Genomic DNA, 22,400 nt, shown 5'->3' on the forward strand with positions numbered 1-22,400 from the left:
CTGTCTGTCTATCTATCTATCTGTCTGTCTGTCTGTCTGTGTCTGTCTGTCTGTCTGTCTGTCTGTCTATCTATCTGTCTATCTGTTTGTCTGTCTATCTCTGTCTGTCTGTCTGTCTGTCTATCTATCTGTCTCTCTGTCTGTCTATCTATCTATCTATCTATCTATCTATCTATCTATCTATCTATCTATCTGTCTGTCTGTCTGTCTGTCTGTCTGTCTGTCTGTCTGTCTATCTATGTCTGTCTGTCTATCTCTGTCTGTCTGTCTGTCTGTCTGTCTGTCTATCTATCTGTCTATCTATCTCTCTGTCTGTCTGTCTGTCTGTCTGTATATCTGTCTACTAAGATTACACAAGTCCACCTATAGGACTACATTTTTTTTTTTTTGCAGAAAGAGTGATTATATTGATAATGTGTGTGTGTGTGTGTATTTATGGACCCTGGACCACAAAACAACCAGTCATACGGGTCGATTTTTTGAAATTGAGATTTATACATCATCTGAAAGCTGAATAAATAAGCTTTCCATTGATGTATGGTTTGTTAGGGTAGGACAATATTAGACTGAGATACAACTATTTGAAAATCTAGAATCTGAGGGTGCAAAAAAATAAAAATATCGAGAAAATCGCCTTCGAAGTTGTCCAAATGAAGTTCTTAGCAATGCTTATTACTAATCAAAAATTAAGTTTTGATATATTTACAGTAGGAAATTTACTAAATATGTTCATGGAACATGATCTTTACTTAATATACTAATGATTTTTGCCATTAAAGGGTTAGTTCACCCCAAAATGAAAATTCTGTGATTAATTACTCACCCTCATGTCGTTCCAAACCCATAAGACCTTTGTTCATCTTTGGAACACAAATTAAGATATTTTTGATGGAATCTGAGAGCTCTCTGACCCTCCATAGACAGCAATGCAACTGAAATGTTCCCAGGTCCAGAACAGTCACCATCAGTGGCTCAACTTCAATTTTACAAAGCTACGAGAATACTTTTTGTGCACAAAGAAAACAATAATAACAACTTTATTCAACAATTCTTCTCCCCCGAGTTACTGTCTTCCACCATTTTGAAGAGTATCACAACGCATACGCACGCTTTACCCTAACGCTGATTACGCTGATTACTTTCATGCGCATGCTTTCCCCCTTGAATGTAAACAACGCTGATTACGTTCTTGGGTACTCTCCAAAATGGCGGAAGACGGAACTTGAGGGAGAAGAATTATTAAATAAATTGTTATTTTTGTTTTCTTTGTGCACGAAAAGTATTCTCGTAGCTTCGCAAAATTGAAGTTGAGCCACTGATATCACATGGACTGTTTTACCGATGTCCTTGCTACGTTTCTGTCTGGGAACATTTCAGTTGCATTGCTGTCTATGGAGGGTCAGAGAGCTCTCAGATTCCATCAAAAATATATTAATTTGTGTTCCAAAAATGAATGAAGGTCTTATGGATTTGGAACGACATGAGGGTGATTAATTAATGACAGAATTTTCATTTTGGGCTGAACTAACCCTTTAAAGAAAAAACTATAATTTTGACCCATACAATGTATTGTTGGCTATTGCTACAAATATATCCGTGCTACTTATGACTTGTTTTGTGGTCCAGGGTCTCACACACACACACACACACACACACACACAGAGGTTTGTTTTTATGGTTTATGGGGACTCTCCATAGGCGTAATGGTTTTTATACTGTACAAACCGTATATTCTATTGCCCTACACCAAACCTACCCCTCACAGGAAACTTTCTGCATTTTTAGATTTTCAAAAAAACTCATTCTGAATTATTTATAAGCCTTTTGAATTACGGGGACACTGAAAATGTCCTCATAAATCACCTTCTCCATGTTATTATACAAATTTGTGTCCTCATAAACCACATAAACACACACACACACAAATATAAATACATATGTATATACAGTATAAAGCATGTTGTTAAGCAGGTTTCATAATATGGTCAGTATATTATTGTAAACAAAACATCTGTAATCATGATTTCTTCAGGGTTTCGTCAGTATTATTACTACTGCACTATCAAACGCTGTCAAATACTTTGACATGATGATCTTTTTGACTTTAATGGTGTCATGTTTTCTAACAACACGTCTGATACCACAGGTTTAAACGATGCCGTAATTGCATATTGTGCCTTTAATTGTGCGGTTTCTTAATTTTCATTAATGTGCAAAACAGTGAGCACCATGCCTGCAACAATGGGAAAATAAGTCTGCCACCTGTTCAGGTTTTTAAGCCCTACGGCGGGGAGCTCGCTCCTTACATTTTAACAGACCCATATGTGTGTTTTTTGGTTTGGCTGTACTCAGATCAACACATGTTTGTTATTTGAGGTAAAACACTCACATTTTTACAGGCCTCCATAAACACATGAATAGAGAAATTGCAATTAACCACACAGCAGGAATCCTAATTGTTGTAATTCTGTCACAAACACACACTTGTTAAATTGCCTCGCTCACCATTCCTGCAGAACTTTATTTGAAGTTTCAGTCTCTTGATGTGTGTGGGTGAGACAATAGAAATTCTCTTGTGTTTTCTTGTCTTGGTCAATACATGAATTTGTGCTCTACGTTTTAGATTTTTTTCTCTCATAAGTTTGAATTTGGAGTATAATTAAAAACTGTTGTTTAGACTGTCCACATATCACTGATAGGCGATAAAAGCGAAGTTGAAACAATAAAATCTCACTAAAAAGTGTGTATTCGAAATTTAGATAAAGAACGTTGAATTGACAGTACATTTCATAAAAAAACAGTTTGAATGTATTTGCATTTTTGTGTGTATAAAGTTACATGAACCGTCCAGAATCTGATCAAGAAAGCTGAAGGAAAAACCTAAAATACTAACATCTGCTTCACAAATGTCTTTCTTTTTTTCCTGGTGAGATCTGAGTCCACAATCACAGCTTTATATACAACTATTAAGCGCCCCCTCAACAATTTTTGCAAGCTTGAAATATGTTACTGCAGGGCTAATAGCTGTTTTCATTTTGTTTCTTTAAAAAAACATGCTGAAAATTTTTTTAAATAAGTTTCTCAAAACTTTGAAATTGAAGTGCACATATTCCTATAGTTTACTTGTTGCAAACAGCATAGCTCACTGAAGTTAAATATATAATTAGGTTGAATTTCGTATAGATAGTAGGTTTCATAGCACTAGCAGCCAGAGCTTTGCTGCAGTCGGCAGCCAGATGTGTCCAGGTTTGCCTCAGTTCACTTGTACACACACACATATATAAGCACATGTCCCGTTCCACCTGTAGATCTACTCTATACTGTCGTGTCCCCCCACACTCTCTCAGTTTAGCGTGCGTGTGTTTGCATGTGAGAAAGTGAGTCTCGGGTTTCACACTGCAAAGAGTGACCCAGAGTACTGCCTGCACCACATCTGTTAAGTTTTTAATTGGTCTTTTGTGATTTGCCCCAGGTTTTAATGGGTAATCCAAGTTTAAGAAATCCTGAAAAACGTCCTTTACGTCCAAATCTTTAAAGATAAAGCTTGCTGGTAAATTATAAAATTGGTAATTACAGAAGTTTAAAGAGTCCAACTCGAGTGGAACCTTCCAATCCAATACGCTCAAATCCAGCACATACTTTGCATTGAAATGTATGCATTTGGCAGACACTTTTATCCAGCTTGCATTAGTATACATTATTAGGGATGCACAGTACAGTATATTTGTACCTTATTGGCCATATTCATTTGTAGTATGATTGGTTTTAGTTTTTTAATGTGTTCAGTTTTAGTATTGAATTATTCTTAGTTATAAATATTTTTGAAATTCTAAATAATTTATATATAATATATAAAATTAATTATATAAAATTAATAAATTAAATATTATATGTATAGAAATAATTAATTATAAAACAGATAGATTTTTGTATTGTGTTTATAAAGTTACGTGCCTTAAGTGTACATTTGATCACTTATCCCTGAATCGAACCCATGACCTTGGTGTTGCTAGCACCATGCTGTACAGCTGCAGGAATGTTTTTAATACATGTAGGCAATATAAAATTTTAATATTGGATATTCAACATGAAAATAATTATCATCTTAAAAATTCTGGGTCGTATCAATGCCTCCTTATATGTTAATAGTTCATGCATTCTAGGGAATTGAACCCATGACTTTGTTACAGAACAACTCCACATACTTATGCAAAGGAAGGACATTATTTGCTAACAGACGCCTAGTGTGTTGCATTTTTATGCCTAGTTTGACATGCACTTTTAGGGCTGTTACAAAAAGTCATGTGTAACATTTGCAGAACTTGACTCAATCTTTTATGTTAAGATGCAGCATTTAAAAGTTTTCATCAGATGTACTACTAGGTTAGGGAAGAGTATTAACAATATTTAAAGTTATAGAAACTGTTATTCTTATTTTCATTCATAGCAGGATTTATGATTTTTCTGTGTTGTAGGCCACACCATATTTCTCTGGTTTGATATTATTGGAGATCGTGTTGGGATGGTTAAAGACAGATGGCCCTCGCATCAAGATAAACGACTTCATCACGTCTTTGTCTGCAGGCATGATGTCCCGTCTGCCTCAGTGAGTTGTGTGAGATTCACCTCGCAGGTCCTTCAAATGTCTATAGTTACGAAATATAAGAAAGTCTTGGATTTCAAAACCTGATTTTGTCGATAGTCATGCTCTATATCAGATGACACTTGACGTTACAAGGAGATTATGCAGTGTTTTGAGTACAGAAAGAAACTGAGAACAAATCTAAAGTTATTTCATGTTTTACTCATGCAGTTTCCATCAAATAGACTTGTTTATCTGCTGATGGGCTCTACTGATGTAACTTAATTCAGCTCGTTTGGTGTCTTTCTCAAGGCTTGTGATGAGAAGTTTGGAACTGTCAGCTTATATTTATGTCTGGAACAACTTCCGTTTATTGGAGCTTCCCTGGGATTCAGCTTGGACGTGGTGGCTTGCGTTTCTTGGTGTGGACATGGGATACTACTGGTTCCATCGGTTTGCCCACGGTATGTGAATGTCCTGCCAAATTCACTGCTATTATATCCATCCAACTGCTTTAAAGGAGTTTGCTGAATGTAAAAATGGAACATCATAACATTCCCATTTTTACAGGATGTGCTACTTTCTTCTTGTGAATTTTAATGATTATTTTTCAAATTTATTTGATGCTTTAATCTAGTACTAATAGCATTCTTACAACTAATAAAAAGCTTTCCATATGGTTAATAGTGATATAAAGACAAAAAACTGTGAAAAACAGACCAAAATTTAGGCCATAATTCACTGATATTCTTGCCATCCCTCGAAACTTGCTTCTAGCCCACATTTGTGTCCAGAACTCAAAAATTAACTTTTAACATTTTTCATTGTCATGCATAAAATAGCTTTTAGTTAGTTTTAAGTTAACGGCTGGTTTAGTTCCGTGATAATGTTGTTTTGACCCTCAAAGATCATATGTCTTGCTACATTTGCGAGTTCATAACTTGGAAATGCAAGTAACCTATGACTGTTTTTGATTTACCTCAGGATTTTTATTTTCCATATTTCAGTAAACACATTTATATACAGTATAATCTATCGGCTATCCAGATGTGGAAAATGCATCTTAGGTGAAACGCTTCATCTGGCTGTGCATTTGAAATATCAATCTGTCAAGAAGTAGGCGATTGCAAAAGACACTTATGTTTGCGTAGCATGAGAGTTCAGGCAGAGAGCCGTGAGACATGTGTCCAAACAGAGGATAACATTGCCACAGCTGTAATCTTTGAGTGCTGTGCTGTTTTTCTTCTTTCTTCAATAGCAGCCGTCGCAGAACAGCATTGCCAGTAAACATACTTTGTTACCATAGACTGTAAATCTGCTTCTCAACAGTTTTCTGTCTTGAGACATTGGATCTTGTCCTTGGAAGCAGCTCTGCAGTATGCTGGAGGAGAAAAAAAGCGTAATCCTAGTTTTGGTTTACCAAAATACAATTTTACAGGCTGTTTCGTTGTCTCAAATGTGCATTGCTCAATAATTTGCCCCATGTCCTCTTCTATTACACAAGCAAACATCTACACTGTGTCAGAGGCCAGGGCATTGACTTCAGTTTCTTCCGAGTGAAAAGGTAAAAACAAGCTACTGCCTTTTGCTTCTGAAGTATGCTTACCATATGCTACACCAATTCCATCCATTTGAGATTTAATGCTGATACGATGGCAGGACGTTTTTTAAATTACATCCTTCCAGACTTCACTTGGACCCTTAAATAAAGTGATTAGGTGCTTGTGGCTGTCGTGTTATGTTTTCCATTGTCCTGGGTTCCTGCTCCGAGTCGGAAATGTCATTTTTGTCAGAGGTCTCCTGTGCCCAATTTGTTCTTTTTGAAGTCAGAGGAAATTATTTGTCTAGTTTTCTGTTCCATCGCTGTCCGAGATGACTTCTTTTGGATATCGTATGGTTATAATTCATAAAAGACCTAGACATAATGGCCTTTCTTTTTTTTTAATAGTTAGTAGTTTAGCCTCTATACTTTTACAACCAGAGAATATTACTGAGAAAAGAATCTGAGATGTGAACGAAGTAGCAATGGGAATTGTAAGGAATTTAATGGTTCTGATTCTGTTGTGAATGATTTGTGAGTCTTTAGACCATTTCATTATAAATATCTGACTCAAAAGTGTCATTTATTAATGAATCAGACTTATCTGGTCGTGCTTTATTTTAGTTGTTGCAACCAGCATTCAAAAAGTTCTCTATTTTAAAACTTAGACGGAGTGTATGATGACAGACAACAGTAATGAAAGTTTTGAGATGATTTTGGGGATATTTAAGATAACCTAATATTTACAATAACCTAAGGATAATATTATTTTTTATTTTTCCTTTATGTTAAGGAATTGTTCACCCAAAACTCACCCTTATCTATCCAGGATGTAGATGAGTTTGTTTCTTCATTGGATCAGATTTAGAGACATTTAGAATTGCATCACTTGCTCACCAACAGATGCTCTGCAGTGAATGGGTGCTGTCAGAATCCATAATCCAAAGTCTATGATCCATAATAATGCTTTCTCCAGTGAAAAAGTTCATCTCCTGTTGTCCTCTCACATCAGTCTCCACCAACATATTTGTTTAGTATTGCTTGTAAACAATGCTTGATCTGTGCATATTTCACTCATAATTCAGACTAGATGACTCTTTCATTGGGGAAAGGAATATTATGGAAGCAACAGTTTGAAGTTAAAAACCTCTTATTGATGGATTTGTTCATTACAAAGCAGTTGCTTGTGGGTTATTGTGATGCTTTTATACGATGTTTGGACTCTTATTCTGACGGCAGCCATTCACTGCAGAGGATCAAGGGATTTAAAACCAAATTTCTCAAAATTTGCTCAGATGAAGAAACAAACTCATCTACATCTTAGATGGCCTGAGGGTGGTGAAATTTTCATTTTGGGTAAACTTAATAATATTTAAGAATTATTAATATTTTAAGAAAGTGTTATTAGTAGTAAAACATTTAATTTACCACATTAAAATGCAATACAAATATATAGAAACCTTTTTAAAACATTTATTTTTATGTGCATTGCATGTCAAATATGTTATTGATTATTTGATGACCAAAAACCTGCACCAGCTCTTTGACTAAATCACATGTCCACCTTTGTTATTTCAGATTTCACTTCTGACCACTGACTTGAGGGGTTTACAGCGGGTGGTCTTAAGGTTTAGCTAATGGTCCTTGAATAGTTTTCATATTGAGTTTTGGTTCAGTTGGTGCGCAGAAGCTTTTATCTAAAGCTCTATTCTTTTGGGACTTGTAAGCTATAAATCTTTATTCTAGCATGAGAAAACGATTTTAGGGGCATAACTGCAGAAATATGACCACTATAAAACTATACTGACCCTAATTAGTGCCATTGTAAAATCGGAACAATTTTTGATCATTTTTATTAATTTCATTTTCAACCACGCAAGTTAAGAACTTAAAAAAATAAAAATCCCTTTTTTGATAATATAGGCATGCAGGGATCTGTTAAAATGCCTGTAATATCTGTAATATAATATCTGTAGCATTTAAAATTTGTATTGTGTTTTTATGTAATTTATCACAGCTGTCTTGAATGACATTTAAAACTAAATTCAAGCTTAAATTTAAGGCCAATTTGTTAAGTAGGTGTTTTTCCTTGTCTGAAGTAGCCTTTTAATATTGTTAGAAATTCATATCCTCATAAATCAAAGGCTACGGTTTGGTTTTGGTGGCTTTTGATGTTGTCCAGGCATCTGCTTCTGCGTGAGCTATTTGCATGCGTTCATTCTGCTCTCTTCTGTCATTCTCTGTCACATTTTTTCCACATGTTGCCTTATTTTCCAGTTGCCTGCAAACCTTTATTGTGACTCTTGGTGGTGTTTGGCCTTTCCATGTCTTCCTCTATAGCGATGCCACACTCCAGTGTAGCAGGGCTGGCTTTCCGACCGCACGGTCGGTTTTGGCAACATGTGCCAGACGAGGTTTATGGTTTAGCCCGGACTAGGTTAATGGTCTTCTGGATCCATTTACGCATCAAGATTTTGTTTTTTTAATCCGTAGACAGAGAAGTGTATTAAAATAGCTGCGGTCCCCAATGTGCAATAGGAAATATGGTCAATTGCACTGTCTACAAGGAGTACTTTTGCATTCAAACAAACAGATATTTGTTGCCATTTTGATTGTATAGCTGACATTTTAGTGTTCTTGAAATAAAATATAACGTAGTGAGATTGAATGCGGCCGGCTCGCTGACAGCGGTGGTAGCTCAGTTTGCTCTCTCGCACTCGTGGAGGCAGACCAACAGGGATTCTGGTCCCCATATGCTACTATTTCCAAAGAGCTCCACCAAAACCTCAGCTCAACCCTCCGAAGAAACCCGATGGGCTTTTGACAGGAAGGCCACGGTGGCTGCTGTTGCATTAGGGCTTCATCAAGTTAGTCTTTCATTTCTCAGTTTCATGAGTCATGAGCAATGAAAGATGTACGGCGGGCTCCAGAAGTCTGAGACCACATTGAAAATCTGGGATTGAGGATCTGCTGTAATTTAAACCTGGAAAAGTTTTGGGATTTTGAAAAATACAAAGACATTCTGAGAATGAGAGTCCTAACAGCTGATAAAAACACCACAATAACGCACAAGTAATCCAGTTAACATCTTTTGAAGTGAAAATGGCATGTTTGTAAGAAACAAATCAAAGCGTTGTCACTTCTGGCCAAAATACAAGTCTATAGTCCATAATAACAGTTCTTCCAGTGAAGAGTCCTTTCTCTGTTGTCCACTCACATCAAAATCCACTGATATATTTCTTTAGAACTGTTTTGGGCTGTTTCTGCTTATATATTGTGCTTAATCTGTTCGCATTTCTCTCCTAAATCAGACAATACAGATTTTTCACTAGAGAAAGCAATATTATGAATAGAGGACTTATATTTTAGCAGGAAGAAGTGGTTTTAAATTAGAAGCATTTTAAAGGGGTCATATGATGCTTTTTTAAAGATCATTATTTTGTGTATTTGGTGTAACAGAATATGTTGACATGCTTTAATGTTCAAAAAACACATTATTTTTCAAATACTGTACATTATTGTAGGCCCTCTACACGCCTTCTTTCTTTGCGTGAACATTTGGGCCGCATTAAGCTAATATTTCCACATAGTGAGGTAGATATGTGGGGGCGTGTTAGAACGAGCTGTTTTAGGGGGGCATGGCAGAGTCTTAACTTTGATAAAGAATATCTCTTTGGTTTTGAGACTTTAGTCTTTGCAACTTCAGGGATCTTATCTATGCACAATCAGCTTGTAACACTCCATAGAGAAAGGAAAACTTGAAATCGCATCATATGACCCCTTTAATGATGGATTTGTTTATTATAGACATACAGCTTTTCAATTCACAAGACTTCAATTCATGTTTTTATCAGCTTTTTGAACCCTCATTCTTACTGCACACATTCACTGCATAGGTCAGCAAGTGATGTAATGATACATTTCTACATGATTAATTATTTTTTCCCTCTGATGATTTTGGATGGCCTGAGGGTGTGTAAACTTCCAGGAAATTTTCATTTTTGGGTAAGGTGTTGCTTTAAATTGTGCTTAATTTGTATTCCCCCCCCCACTCTCTTTCCCCCCAATTTCTTCAGATTAACAGTCATGTTTTTTTTCTCCGGTTTTGTTCAGTAAATGTTTCATTGCATCCCCTAAAGTTTCAGAAGATTGATTTTCCTACAGTAATGCTCTCAGATTGGAGTGCTTTTGATGGCAGACTCGCTTAAATAACCGTAGTTTTGGTGATTAGTTTGGCCTAAGGTTGCATTCTGTTCCTCATAGATGTGTGGCATGACGTCTTTAGATTAATTACAAGTCCTGCAGGTCTTTGGATCAGGAGACCCTCTTGTAAGCCCAAATTTCGTAAAGCAACATGCATTTCAAGTCCCTAATTCCTCCCCTTTTATAGTTACATAAAGACATTTGAATAATGAGACTTTGGGAAACGTTTGGTCCGTCCTAGGAGGATATTGTCTGGTTTTCTAAGACACGCTTTTAGCTAATGTGCAGTCTAGCAGTAGTGACATATTGTGTCATTCTTTCTACTGTAGTTTGAGGTTTGGTTGAGGTTAGATGTTATAGGTTTAGACAGGGGGTAGGGAAGGTCATAAAGCCGAAGAGAAACTATAAACAAGTTATGGAAGGCAGTACGTAATGTTACATTCTTTATCACCTCACCCCGTTCAATGTTTTACAGTGGGAAAGGTGTTTATGACAATTTAACCTCTGGGTTTTCCAAAACTAAACTTTGATCATGTTAGAAATGCTATTTTGTGGCTGTCATCATTGGATATGCTTGGGGCAAAATTAGTAAATATTACATCTGATGTAACCTTGTAAAGTTGCACAGAGGAAGGTTGTACAGTACAGAGGTTTGGCTTTATTTGCACATTTTTTATTTGTAACTGGAATCAGAAAGTCATAAAAAGTAAATAAAGGCAGCTTTTCCCAGTAGCAAAAGTTGCAGTAGCACATATGTTTACATATGGAGCCTCTCAATATCAGGTTCAGGATACAGTAGTGGCACACGTTTAGCGTTTACGCAGACGGTGGCAGTTGTCAAGACAAACACATCGCGTCAACTCCGCTGCGGGCCGTCCCAAAGGAGGCCGGGACTGGATGTTATTGTTTTGAAAAGGAATCCTCTTGGTGGAAGGCAGCGGGGTTTAACCCCAGGCCACGGGGGCTTCATAAATCTTCTTCTGCCTCTGGAAGTCCCCGGCCGTGCTGGTTGGAGGGCGTACAAAAGAATCAAACCGGTCAGGATGTAGAGCCAGGGCTCAAACGAGCGCCCCCGGGACCCTGCAATAATATCAACAATGTCCAGCAAATCAGCCACTTGTGTTTGTAGGCGAGTGTGTGTATGTGATTTTTGGACAAGGCCAGACCAAGTCAGTCTGAGGGATGTCTCTTGCTGTGTCTAATATTTTATCATTCAGGATAGAGCCATGTGTGAAGTAGGGCTGGTTAAAAATATTTTTATAATTAATCGCAATCTTCGTTTGAACTTGATTTTGCTATCTAATCTTAAAATACCAAGATTGATCATTTACTGTATGCCAGTGTTTCCTGCACTGGATTTCAGTGGCAGACCCCACTGATGAATTTACAACCACAAGGCAAAAGTTGCCATTTTAGCTGTGTTTGCAGTCCTAATTGAATGTTGTAAGATTAAAAAAAGGCAGTATTTTGCCAATTTATGGTGAGAAAAACACATTTACTTTGCGTTTTTCTTGCAGGCTGAAAGTAATAACATGTAATCTTATTCAATAACCAATGACTTATTTAAACCAGTTCTTTTTAGTGAAACAAAAGCATACATCACAGCTAGTGTAGTGTGATTCAACAGTTCTTACGAGCTAGCCCTTTAATGAATCATTCAAACAGAATTCACAAGTTAAATTAGTCTAATGGCTCTTTAAACTCATTGAATCTGTCAGAGCGGTTACTCAACATAAACAAGTAATCATTACCTTTAGTAATAGAATATGTTAAGAAAATACATGAAAAATTATACTATCTTTATGAGTGAGTTACTGAGTCAATCATTCAAGTGATTCATCAGGAACAAAAAAGTGACTTGCTACTTCTTTACTTCTTTAGAATAATTAACTACTTAGGGATTTATATATACTGTTTTATATATTTAAAGGATTAGTTCACCCAAAAATGAAAATTCTCTCATTAATTAATTAACTTTAATCTCTTTCTCTCTCTCTTTCTCTCTCTTTCTCTCTCTCTATCTCTCAAAATGGCCATATTTGAGAGAAAAAAAAATTGAGCTGTATCACTGGATATAGCGGTCTGTCATTTAAAATTTCTATCATAAAACAGTTGACTAATATTAAATGATTTGCAGCTCCCATCCTACCTTGCTCTCGTTCAACGTTAAACTGACGCTTTGCGCAGGAATTTGAGGTCTGCTTCTGTGGACAGGAAACCCCACCAACTTTGATTTGATTGGCCATGTAAATTATTTTGACAGGGGTCGCGCGAATGTTTTGCCGAAGCCACGCGCATCTTTAGACTAGCGCAAGTTAATTCTCACACTGTAATAGTATTTATAGCTCCTGTGTGAGTATACCTCAAAATGTACGTTGGTATGCAGTTTTTATTGCTCAGTATTAGGCCCTGTCCACACGAACGCGGTTATTTTTTAAACTGCAGCTTTTTCTATGTGGTTTGGCTGTTCGTCCACGCGCAAACGCAGCACCAGGTAACTGAAACCAAACATTTTTGAAAACGCCTGCCTGGGTGAAGATTTTCAAAAACTCCGGTTGCAGTGTTATCGTGTCGACATCAAAACCGGAGTTTGTGGCTTTTGACATCGGAGCCTGCGCTGTTATCTCCGCCTACTGGAAACTTTTTCAGACTTCTGATTGGCCAACATGGCTTTACAGTTGAGATAATATCGCCACCTGTTGGTTTGGCATGCTCTTGACAGTGCTTCATAGCATGCGTTTGCGTTTTCATGTGGACGGAGATTTCTTTTTTAAAACGGAAGAAGGAAAAACTCCCGTGTACATGTGGACATGGCCTTAATCTATTGTTTATTAACAATTAACAAATGCACTGTTTTTTCTGAACATCAGCCATGATTATTTATGTGTGGTGTCATTTGAAATATACCATTCTTTTTACAAATGTCTCCAGCAGCAGTTTTGACTGTGAGCGAAGACATTGTGAAGTGTTGTGGTGACAGACATGGTTTTGGTTGCTTTGGCTGACTGTTTGTGTTGGCCTCTCTTGTTCGCAGACAGCTTGTCCACTCTACCCAGACGTTCACAGTTCATTGATAACCTGAATGACATGGCATGCAGTCTCTCGCTACGTTGAGTCTCAGCGAGGCCCGTGGCATCATGTAGGAGCGAGTCTGAGGGTGGCACTAGAAGTGAGGGGATATTCGCATGTTAGATAAAAAGGGAAAACTCATTATTTAGTGCATGTGATGAAAACAGCTTGACTGCCAAGTGTTCTTGGTCCCTTATAGTTTTATAATTAGGTTTTTGAAAGTGCAAATGTTTAGCACATTAAAAATACATGAACATATTTGCAAGTAGAGAGATTGAATTTATTGTTTCTTTCATAATGTTTCTACAGTACTCTTTAAACTGTGAGCTGCAATGCACAATGGTATAATCAGTGTATTTTGTTGTTGGTTTAACCCTTCACCTTGTGTAAAGGCCTCTCACCCAATTCATATCTACTGTTACAGATGTACCGTGACTTATGGTAACTGCATGTGAGTCTGTATATTTCTGTTCCTGTACTTTGCATTCACACCAGAGTTTATAGATAAGAGCGATTTAAGAACAATAGACCCTGAACTTTAAGGTGAATTTTGTTGTGCTTAAAATATACGTAAAAGTCATGAATACATTATTATTGTATAATATACAATAATAATGTATAATAAAATATAATAATTAAATTTTTAGTCCTGGGGCCTGTTTCATAAAACAAGTTTACCAAATAAGCCAGGCTTATTTCAGTTAGTCTGACTTATTTTGAATTAAATCTGACTCTGATTAGAACCAAATCAGCTGACAATAACAAGTCTAACTGAAATAAACCTGGCTTATTTGGTAAACTTGTTTTATGACACAGGCTCCAGGTTTATTTCTGTTAGTCTGAATTATTGTCAGTTGATTTGTTTCAAAATAAATCAGACTAACTGAAATAAGCCTGGCTTATTTGGTAAACTTGTTTTATGAAACAGGCCCCAGGTATATTAGCTTTGAGGTCATCTACTATATATGCTAATTCTATTTTTATTACCCTTTTTGTATGATATTATTGATCATTTTGATGACCCATTCTGTGCTACAAATATTTGTATTTGATCACTACTACTACTACTACTACTACTAATAATAATTATTATAATTATAATAATAATATTGATTGGACAAAAATCTGTGTAGCGCAGAATGAATCATCAAAAGTAATAATAATAATAATACATAATTTTTTTCTCTTATCATAATTTTATTATTGTTATTTATCCCACTCTAACGAACTAGCAAATTATGATTGTGACTATGAATTAACTACAGTTGTATGTTATCTCTCAAGTGTTGGGACCAAACTAATACTTTTATATCCTTTTATAGTACACACTGCTTTTTCTGCAACCATTTATCCCTGTATTCTTGAGAAAAGAAAACTGTCTCCGTGTCTGAGCAGACCATGGTCTTTAGGCATGATGGGAAAGTCTTTTCTGTGGCAGAGGTTCTCATCATTAAATCTCTTCCCCTCTGAATACTGCCTGCCAAACTATGCGGCTTCCAGCCGAGGTCGGCGCACGAGGACATGGATTGCAATGAGGCCTAACTGAACATACTTCCTACCGGTGACACCCCACATCAATCTTACACTGCTCTGCCCTAGGAGGTGAAAACATGGGCTCACATACTCTCAAGCAATGACTGGAGCTCTGCGGGTGTGTTTTGAGCAAAACCTCTCATTTCATCTCTTGATTTGAAGCAGAAAGCTCTAAAGAGTGTCATTTACAAAAAAAAGTAGTATTAGCTTACGCAATACTTCACTTAAAGGTTGGAATTTAACGCTGAATTGTATATATTTTTAATGTAAAATACATCTATATCAGCGTGATATGCAGAGACAACTAAAAATAATCTGTCAGAACAACCAATGGCGTTAGTTTGGGGCGGGACTATCTGTTTGTTCAACCAATAGCAAGGGGGAATGTTTAGGGAAACCAAATTTTCATGTCATTTTGTTTGCAATTCTGTTTGGTGATGCAAGTAAAATTACACTTTTATTGTAACATTACTATTTTTATTTTATTAATATTTATATATAATTGCATTGCACTTAAAATGCATTGAAAATGCATAGTGTGTGAGTAAAAACATAGCATCACTTCCATGGTTTTGCTATCTGGATTAAGTGGACAGGTTGATGTTGTTTTCTCAATGGAAAGCTTTGACTGCTCACTTTGCTGGCCTGGTGATTTTAACTTCTCAGCAGAACCCTACTGGCAGAGAGGAAGGTTTCGTTCTTGCACTATCACCACGGTGTGTTTTGTCAGCTGGATCGCAGCATTTCTTCGGGAACTTCACCAATTCTTAGATTTGATGGACCTCAAACTTACACAAGGCCTTCGACTATCTCAGAGAAAAATCCTAAAGAGATTTGACAGTGTTTGCAACCTCATTAGAGGTGCTTGTTTAGGCAATCCCGTAGACTTCCACTGAAGGAGGTACTCGAGCCAAGGGATATCAAGGGACCAGAATATTATTGAGAATCTGGTGGAGTTTAAAAAAAAATTTTTTTTTAACTTGATGTATTTTATTGAGAAAATGTAAAAATGTTGCAAATGCTAGAATCCACAGAAACTTCAGGTACTTTTTATTTTATTTTATTTTTAGAATAAATGTTTAAAAAATATTTCCATTTGGAGTTTCATTGTATTTAGGTTCATTTTTCTTTCTCGTGGTGGATATTCAGAAGGATGCAGACAAACCTTACTTCCCAAAAAGATGGTCCCTTTCCTCTTTTTTTAAGCTGAATTTATATATATATAATTTACAGTATATACTGTATATATAAATATATATATTTTTTTTTTTGAGAACCAGTAAATTACAGAAAAGTTGCTGTTTCAATAGTCCAGAAAGAGCAAGAGATTTAATATAGCACCAGAACCAGCACCGGTCAAATGTGGAGCATTTGCGAATAAAAAATGTCTAAAGCCAAAATATATAAATGAGTCTCTTTCATTGCTGCTTATCATTGTTTCACATTCTCCACAATGTTTCAAAACTATCATTCCGCTATATCTGTCTCTCTTTTTGTCGTTTCAGAGTTAAACATCCTGTGGGCTGCCCATCAGGTTCACCACAGTTCTGAATACTACAATCTGTCGACAGCACTACGCCAGTCTGTCACCCAGCAGTTTTCCTCATGGGTATGAAGTACCTGCATCTCACTAATTAATCTGTGATAATTTTGGCATGATACATGATAGATCATTAGTTAATGAGCTCTAACAATGTAGCTAATGGCCTATTATGAAGTGATAATATCTGATGTGTTTTATCAGGCGTTTTACCTTCCGTTGGCGCTGATGGTCCCTCCGTCAGTTTTTGCAGTGCACGTACAGTTTAACCTGCTCTATCAGTTCTGGATTCATACTGAGGTACTGTGAGATTTGTCTCTACTAATTGTTTAGCACATTTTAGTACTATTTTGAATCTTTTAGTGACATATTATAAGCAATTTCTTGACCGTTCCAGGTTAAGTTTCATAGCATGTGTAGCCATTTTCAAAACTCTAACCATTTGTAGTTTTGCCCGTTCTGTGGTTCTGAATACCACAGTCTATCATAAGTAATGAGATTTTGCGATTTTATGAAATATTCCAAACAGAAGCTTTACATTTGCCATTTAAATGGCCTTCAGTATCGGCTTTACATTCGGGGATCATTTAGGAAATGGATTTGGAATCACTTCCATCTTGTAGAGCTCTATTAGTGAAAACAGTCTTCACGTCTCCAGTTTTCTGAAGGGTATAATTTATGCTCCCTTTATAGGCTTTTTTTGATGTCGTGTAATTTATTGGCATCGAATTCCCAGTCCTCATCCAACATTAGAATGCGAGTTAAATTGTGAGGGAGCTCCTTTCTTTTAAGATAGAATTCAGCTGTTGCCAGATCTCTCATTACATGAAAATAATGGCCCACTGAAATATGGCTCTCACTTACACTGAGCTGTTCCCATTTTGCAGACGTCAGAAATCAAGTACTCAAGTAAAAAACCTGATGGTCGGCTCTAACACTTGCGATATATACCTCATCAAGCTCAAATGGATGTTTATATCCTGGTAAAATAAGGCACGGAGTGTGTATGTGTGCATTTAACTCGCCATAAAGCTTGTGCAGTGACACACGCATATTAATGAGTGTGCGTTATCAGGTGCATTGGCTTCTATATGCGTCTTCTAATCCAATGTAATGTTTGTTTTACTTCCAATCTATAAATAATGTTCTTTCCATCTGGAAATTTGGCCACCTTTCTCTTTCCGTAGTTAGCGGAGTTTCGACCGAGCTCATCAGATAAGAAAACACTATGTATTAATGATGTCTCCAAGTACATTTGTGAACATCTGAACCAGTCAAGGTTCCACAATCCCTTAAGAGCACATTTCTTCAGCGTTTGAAGCCAAGATAAAGACAAGGCACTCAATAGGGAAAATGAATCACATGCTGTATGTAAGACTAATATTAAGATTCGGTCTGCCTGTCCATATGAAAAATGTCAAAGGAGGACAATGTGCTAACCCGTGATCATTTGTCTTTTGGTGTTTTGTCTGTGGTTTACATACTGCATATAGGAACGACCTGTTGCTGTTGCCCCTTCGTGCATGAAAGGAAATAGTTATTAGTGAGGTTAAAGAGAGAGTTCACCAAAAAATGAAAATTCTGTCATCATTTACTTACAATAAAGTCATTCTAAACCTGTATGACTTTATTTCTTCTGTAGAACACAAAAGAAGGAATGTTCTAGTCGTTTTTGCCCATGCAAGCTTTCAAGCTGAAAAATGACATAAAAGCACTATAAAAGTGGCTTGCGTCAGAAACGGATTCAAATTTAGGTCATTATTCAGTGATAATCAATCAGATGGGTTTTGTGAACTAGATCAACTGATTCAGATCATCAGTGAATACTGTCATATTACGCTATAAAAAAATAATCATATGTGTCCCTTGACAACAAAACCAGTCATAATGGTCAATTTTTTTAAATTGAGATTTATACATCCTCTGAAAGCTGAATAAATAAATGTTCTGTTGATGTATGGTTTGTTAGGATAGGACAATATTTGGCCGAGATACAGCTATTTGAAAATCTGGAATCTGAGGGTGCAAAAAAAATCTAAATAAAAAAGAAAATTGCCTTTAAAGTTGTCCAAATGAAGTCCTTAGCAATGCATATTACTAATCAAAAATTAAGTTTTGATATATTTACGGTAGGAAATTTACAAAATATCTTCATGGAACATGACCTTTACTTAATATCCTAATGATTTTTGGCATAAAAGAAAAATCGATAATTTTGACCCATACAATGTATTTTTGACTATTGCTACAAATATACCCAAGCGACTTAAGACTGGTTTTGTGGTCCAGAGTCACATATTACTTCAGAAGACTTGGAATATAGCACACAAGTCACATGCACTACTTTTATCATATTTTATGGTGCTTTGCATCCTTTTTGTAACTCGAAAGGTTTTGTAAGAATATAATCTGTGACCTTGTGTTTCTGTCACTAGCTGGTCAAAGATCTTGGACCTCTGGAGTGGATCCTAAATACTCCCAGCCACCACAGAGTTCATCATGGTAAGCATTATTACCTTTGACAGTAGAGTTGCATTGCACTGTTCCCATAGCGCATTGGTATTGCTCAGTTTATCACTGTGGGTCAAAAGCTAAGCATGTATTGTCATTGAGATCTTATCATGTGACTTAAGTAACACTGTTAATACTGGCTATACCCTTAAACATTTTACACCTGTTAACAGAGATGCCATAATGACCAGTGATTATGTATGAAGTGAATCAGTAACATTTGACCATGAATTCACAGGGCGAAATCCATATTGCATCGATAAGAATTATGCAGGAATTCTGATCATATGGGACAGGATGTTTGGTAAGTAAAATGTCAACCAATAGTTGTTGTCTGAAAATGAGCCCTAGCAGCACATGCATCCATTAAACTCTCTCTCCCTATTATTTGATGTCGTCTTTCTACTGTCTGGAGTAATAAAAAGGTCACAAAGCACAAAAGACCTGTTACTTCTCAACAAATGATCTGTAATGCACTTTTCTTGTAAATTGTGACGTATGAACACACATGCAAGTCACTTTGAAAATGTGATGTTCTCTGCTTCTTTCCATCATAGGTACATTCGCTCCTGAAAGTGATAAGGTTGTCTATGGGCTCACACACCCAATCAGCACGTTTCAAATCTGGACTGTTGAGGTTAGTCAGAATTTTGTATAAATTCTAATAAAGATATTTATTTTTAATTTAATAATTAATTCATTTATTGTCATGGTTTGACATATTAATACTAATATTACAGTAATATTTTTAATTTGTTATTTTTTGTAAAATGCTTTATTTCCTTATTTCTCAGCGTAAAATGTATCCTGTTTTCAAGTTTTGCATAATGTCTGTTTTAGGGTTAGTTTTTTACTATGGTATTATTGTAACATACATGGGCTCAGTGATCACAGTATGAAATCCAAGTTTACATCATTCATAAACAAAATGTTTAGATTAATTTGCCCCCACATTTTATCAAGACCTTTGACTAGTGAAAATATCAACACTGGAGATGAATTGGGTTTCACATAATGGACTCTAGTGTATCAGACCGGCCTAATTTTAGAGATGTAAATATCCGACCAGAGTCACCGGGAGCTGGGCTTCTCCTCACATTACCGTGCTAGTGGAAAAGCCATGCTGTAACCATAACATTATTACTCCACTTTAAACATACGGCTCATGAGAGGTGAAAGAGTTCTGCAAAACCAAATGGAGGTTGTGTTTGATTATTTTTTCGGTGCTCTCTTGTGGCGGTCTGGAGTAAGAGTGATCTGATGTGTGTGACAAAAAGCATTTAGACGCAAAGACGAGATGATGATGAATAAAATGAATTAGAATAATGTTTATCTTACGGTGAAATATAAACAAATAAGTGAGATGAAAAGTCTGAAAAATGAATAAAATACAAATCAGAAGGGTAGTATTTCATTGTCATAGTTGAGAGAAGTCATTTTAGGTAATGCAGCATTAAAGAGGTCGCTTAATGTTAAGGATGCATGTGCCATGTATGGTTTATAGCCTCATTCTTCTTTTCTTTCCTCTCTAAAGTTCCTTTATTACCCATACCTATGGCAGAGGTTCTGGGAAGCTGAAGGAATTTCAAATAAGCTGTCCGTCATTTTTAAAGGGCCAGGCTGGACTCCAGGAAAACCAAGACTGGGAGACATCGCTGATATACCCCAGGTGGGAAATCATTTTTTTGTTTACTCCACTTTATCAAGATGTTTCTTATTCTGATGAAACAGTAGTCTGCATGCTATTCTGAAATGAATTGAGGATGTATTTAAAATTCCAAAATTTCTAAGATAGAAAATTAAAATGGAATGAAATGGAGGGAAAAAACTGATGTCGTTTTTAAATACCATTCAAAAATTTGGGTTCAGTTTTTTTTTTTTTAAAGAAATTAATACTTCTATTCAGCAATTATGCATGAAAATGCATGAACAAAACCAACAGTGAAGATTTAACTCTGGAACAGTCAAATATTGTTCTTTTGAACTTTCTATTCATCAAAGAATTTTGAAAAAAACATATCACAGTTTCCACAAAAATATTTTTACATAACTCTTTTCAACATTTATAGTCATAAGAAATGTTTCTTGTGCACTAAATCAGCCTATTATAATTATTTCTGAAGGATCATGAAAAAAATAAAAAATTCAGCTTTGCTATTACAGGAATAAATTATATTTTAAAATATATTTAAAAAAATATATTTTGAATTGTAATATTAAATGTATTAATGTTTTGCTGTATTTTTGATCAAATAAATGCAGCCTTGGTGAGCATAAGATAATTCTTTCAAAACCATTAAAGCCTTTTGAACAGTGGTTTAAATTATGTTTTAATAAAAGAACAGTTTATGGACCATGGTGGAAAAACACTTATTCTAATTAAAATATTCTAATTTAGTTCTAATTTCAATGGAAAGTGGAATTAGTATTTAGGAAAACTGGTTGGAAATGATTTTAGCAGTTCCATATCTGCTAGTGGTGCAGAAATGTTCACGTTCACCTTTAAATTGGAAACTCTTTTGTTCTTCACCTTGTCGTTTACTACCTGCTGTTTCTGTAACAGGAAAAAAGGTCTCTCAATGACTCCCCGAGTTCTCACATAAAAACAGACTCGTTTCAGACAGGCTTTACAAGTGTGCTCCATTGCCAAATGAATCTTAACCGCCTTTGTGGGCTGAAGCACAATAGGCTCATTTTCACTCGTCTTTAAAAAGGCAAGCTTTTTTGGGCATGATCAAACAGCAGGCCTGCGACAAGGTTTTGAAGTCTTCTCATCAGGAGAGCGGCGGTTTGCTTTGAAACACTTCTGACTGTGCCACATACTAACAGACACAATTTCACACTCTGAGGAACCCTGTCTCTCCCTCTTTTTCTGTCGCTCTCTCCATGTTACAATTAAAGCCACCTCAAAGTGGGCCCTGGTGATCCTAAACATGTGGAGAGAGCAGGAATTTGACTGAAATATCTTGAAAGGCCCTCGGTGATGCAGACCGGGGTGTGCCTGTTGTTTCTCCTGTGGAGTGGAGGAGAGTAGGAGCTAGGGAGGCCCGGCTCGGATGTGTTGATTTCTGAGGGAAAGCAGAACACCGCGGCGGTGCAGCCACCAGGGTTCTGGTGTGAGGAAAACCCACACGTGTCTGCAGCTGAGACAGCCTCAGGAATTCTTAGGAAATCAACAGTGATCAAGTTCTCAATGATTCATGTCCAAAAACACTGATGTATGAAGCAGAGTTATTTTAGGTCGAGATCCAAACAGTGATGCAATTTTTTAATGTACTATGATTTAATGGGGAAGTATTGGATCGGCCAAATAGCGAGTCCTAAAATGTTTCATAGGAATATATATATATATATATATATATATATACAGTGGGGCAAAAAAGTATTTAGTCAGCCACCAATTGTGCAAGTTCTCACACTTA

At 36.3% G+C, this 22,400-nt stretch overlaps 1 protein-coding gene across 2 annotated transcripts in view; it reads left to right on the forward strand.

Annotated features, from left to right (window-relative positions):
• agmo (alkylglycerol monooxygenase) overlaps positions 1 to 22,400 on the forward strand; it is a 32,602-nt gene that overhangs the window by 941 nt on the left and 9,261 nt on the right. For both annotated transcript variants that reach the window (XR_001609434.1, XM_016274686.1), the window contains exons 2-9: positions 4,476 to 4,606; positions 4,895 to 5,046; positions 16,433 to 16,536; positions 16,672 to 16,767; positions 18,903 to 18,969; positions 19,217 to 19,282; positions 19,536 to 19,615; positions 20,513 to 20,647. Coding sequence is in view for 1 of the 2 variants with exons in the window: in XM_016274686.1 (XP_016130172.1) it covers positions 4,476 to 4,606; positions 4,895 to 5,046; positions 16,433 to 16,536; positions 16,672 to 16,767; positions 18,903 to 18,969; positions 19,217 to 19,282; positions 19,536 to 19,615; positions 20,513 to 20,647 (831 nt within the window). In the remaining variant the exon portion in view is untranslated. The remainder of the gene's footprint in view (positions 1 to 4,475; positions 4,607 to 4,894; positions 5,047 to 16,432; positions 16,537 to 16,671; positions 16,768 to 18,902; positions 18,970 to 19,216; positions 19,283 to 19,535; positions 19,616 to 20,512; positions 20,648 to 22,400) is intronic.

This window comes from Sinocyclocheilus grahami, unplaced genomic scaffold (genome assembly GCF_001515645.1).
Source record: "Sinocyclocheilus grahami isolate Dianchi unplaced genomic scaffold, SAMN03320097.WGS_v1.1 scaffold6.1, whole genome shotgun sequence".
NCBI classification, from domain to species: domain Eukaryota; kingdom Metazoa; phylum Chordata; class Actinopteri; order Cypriniformes; family Cyprinidae; genus Sinocyclocheilus; species Sinocyclocheilus grahami.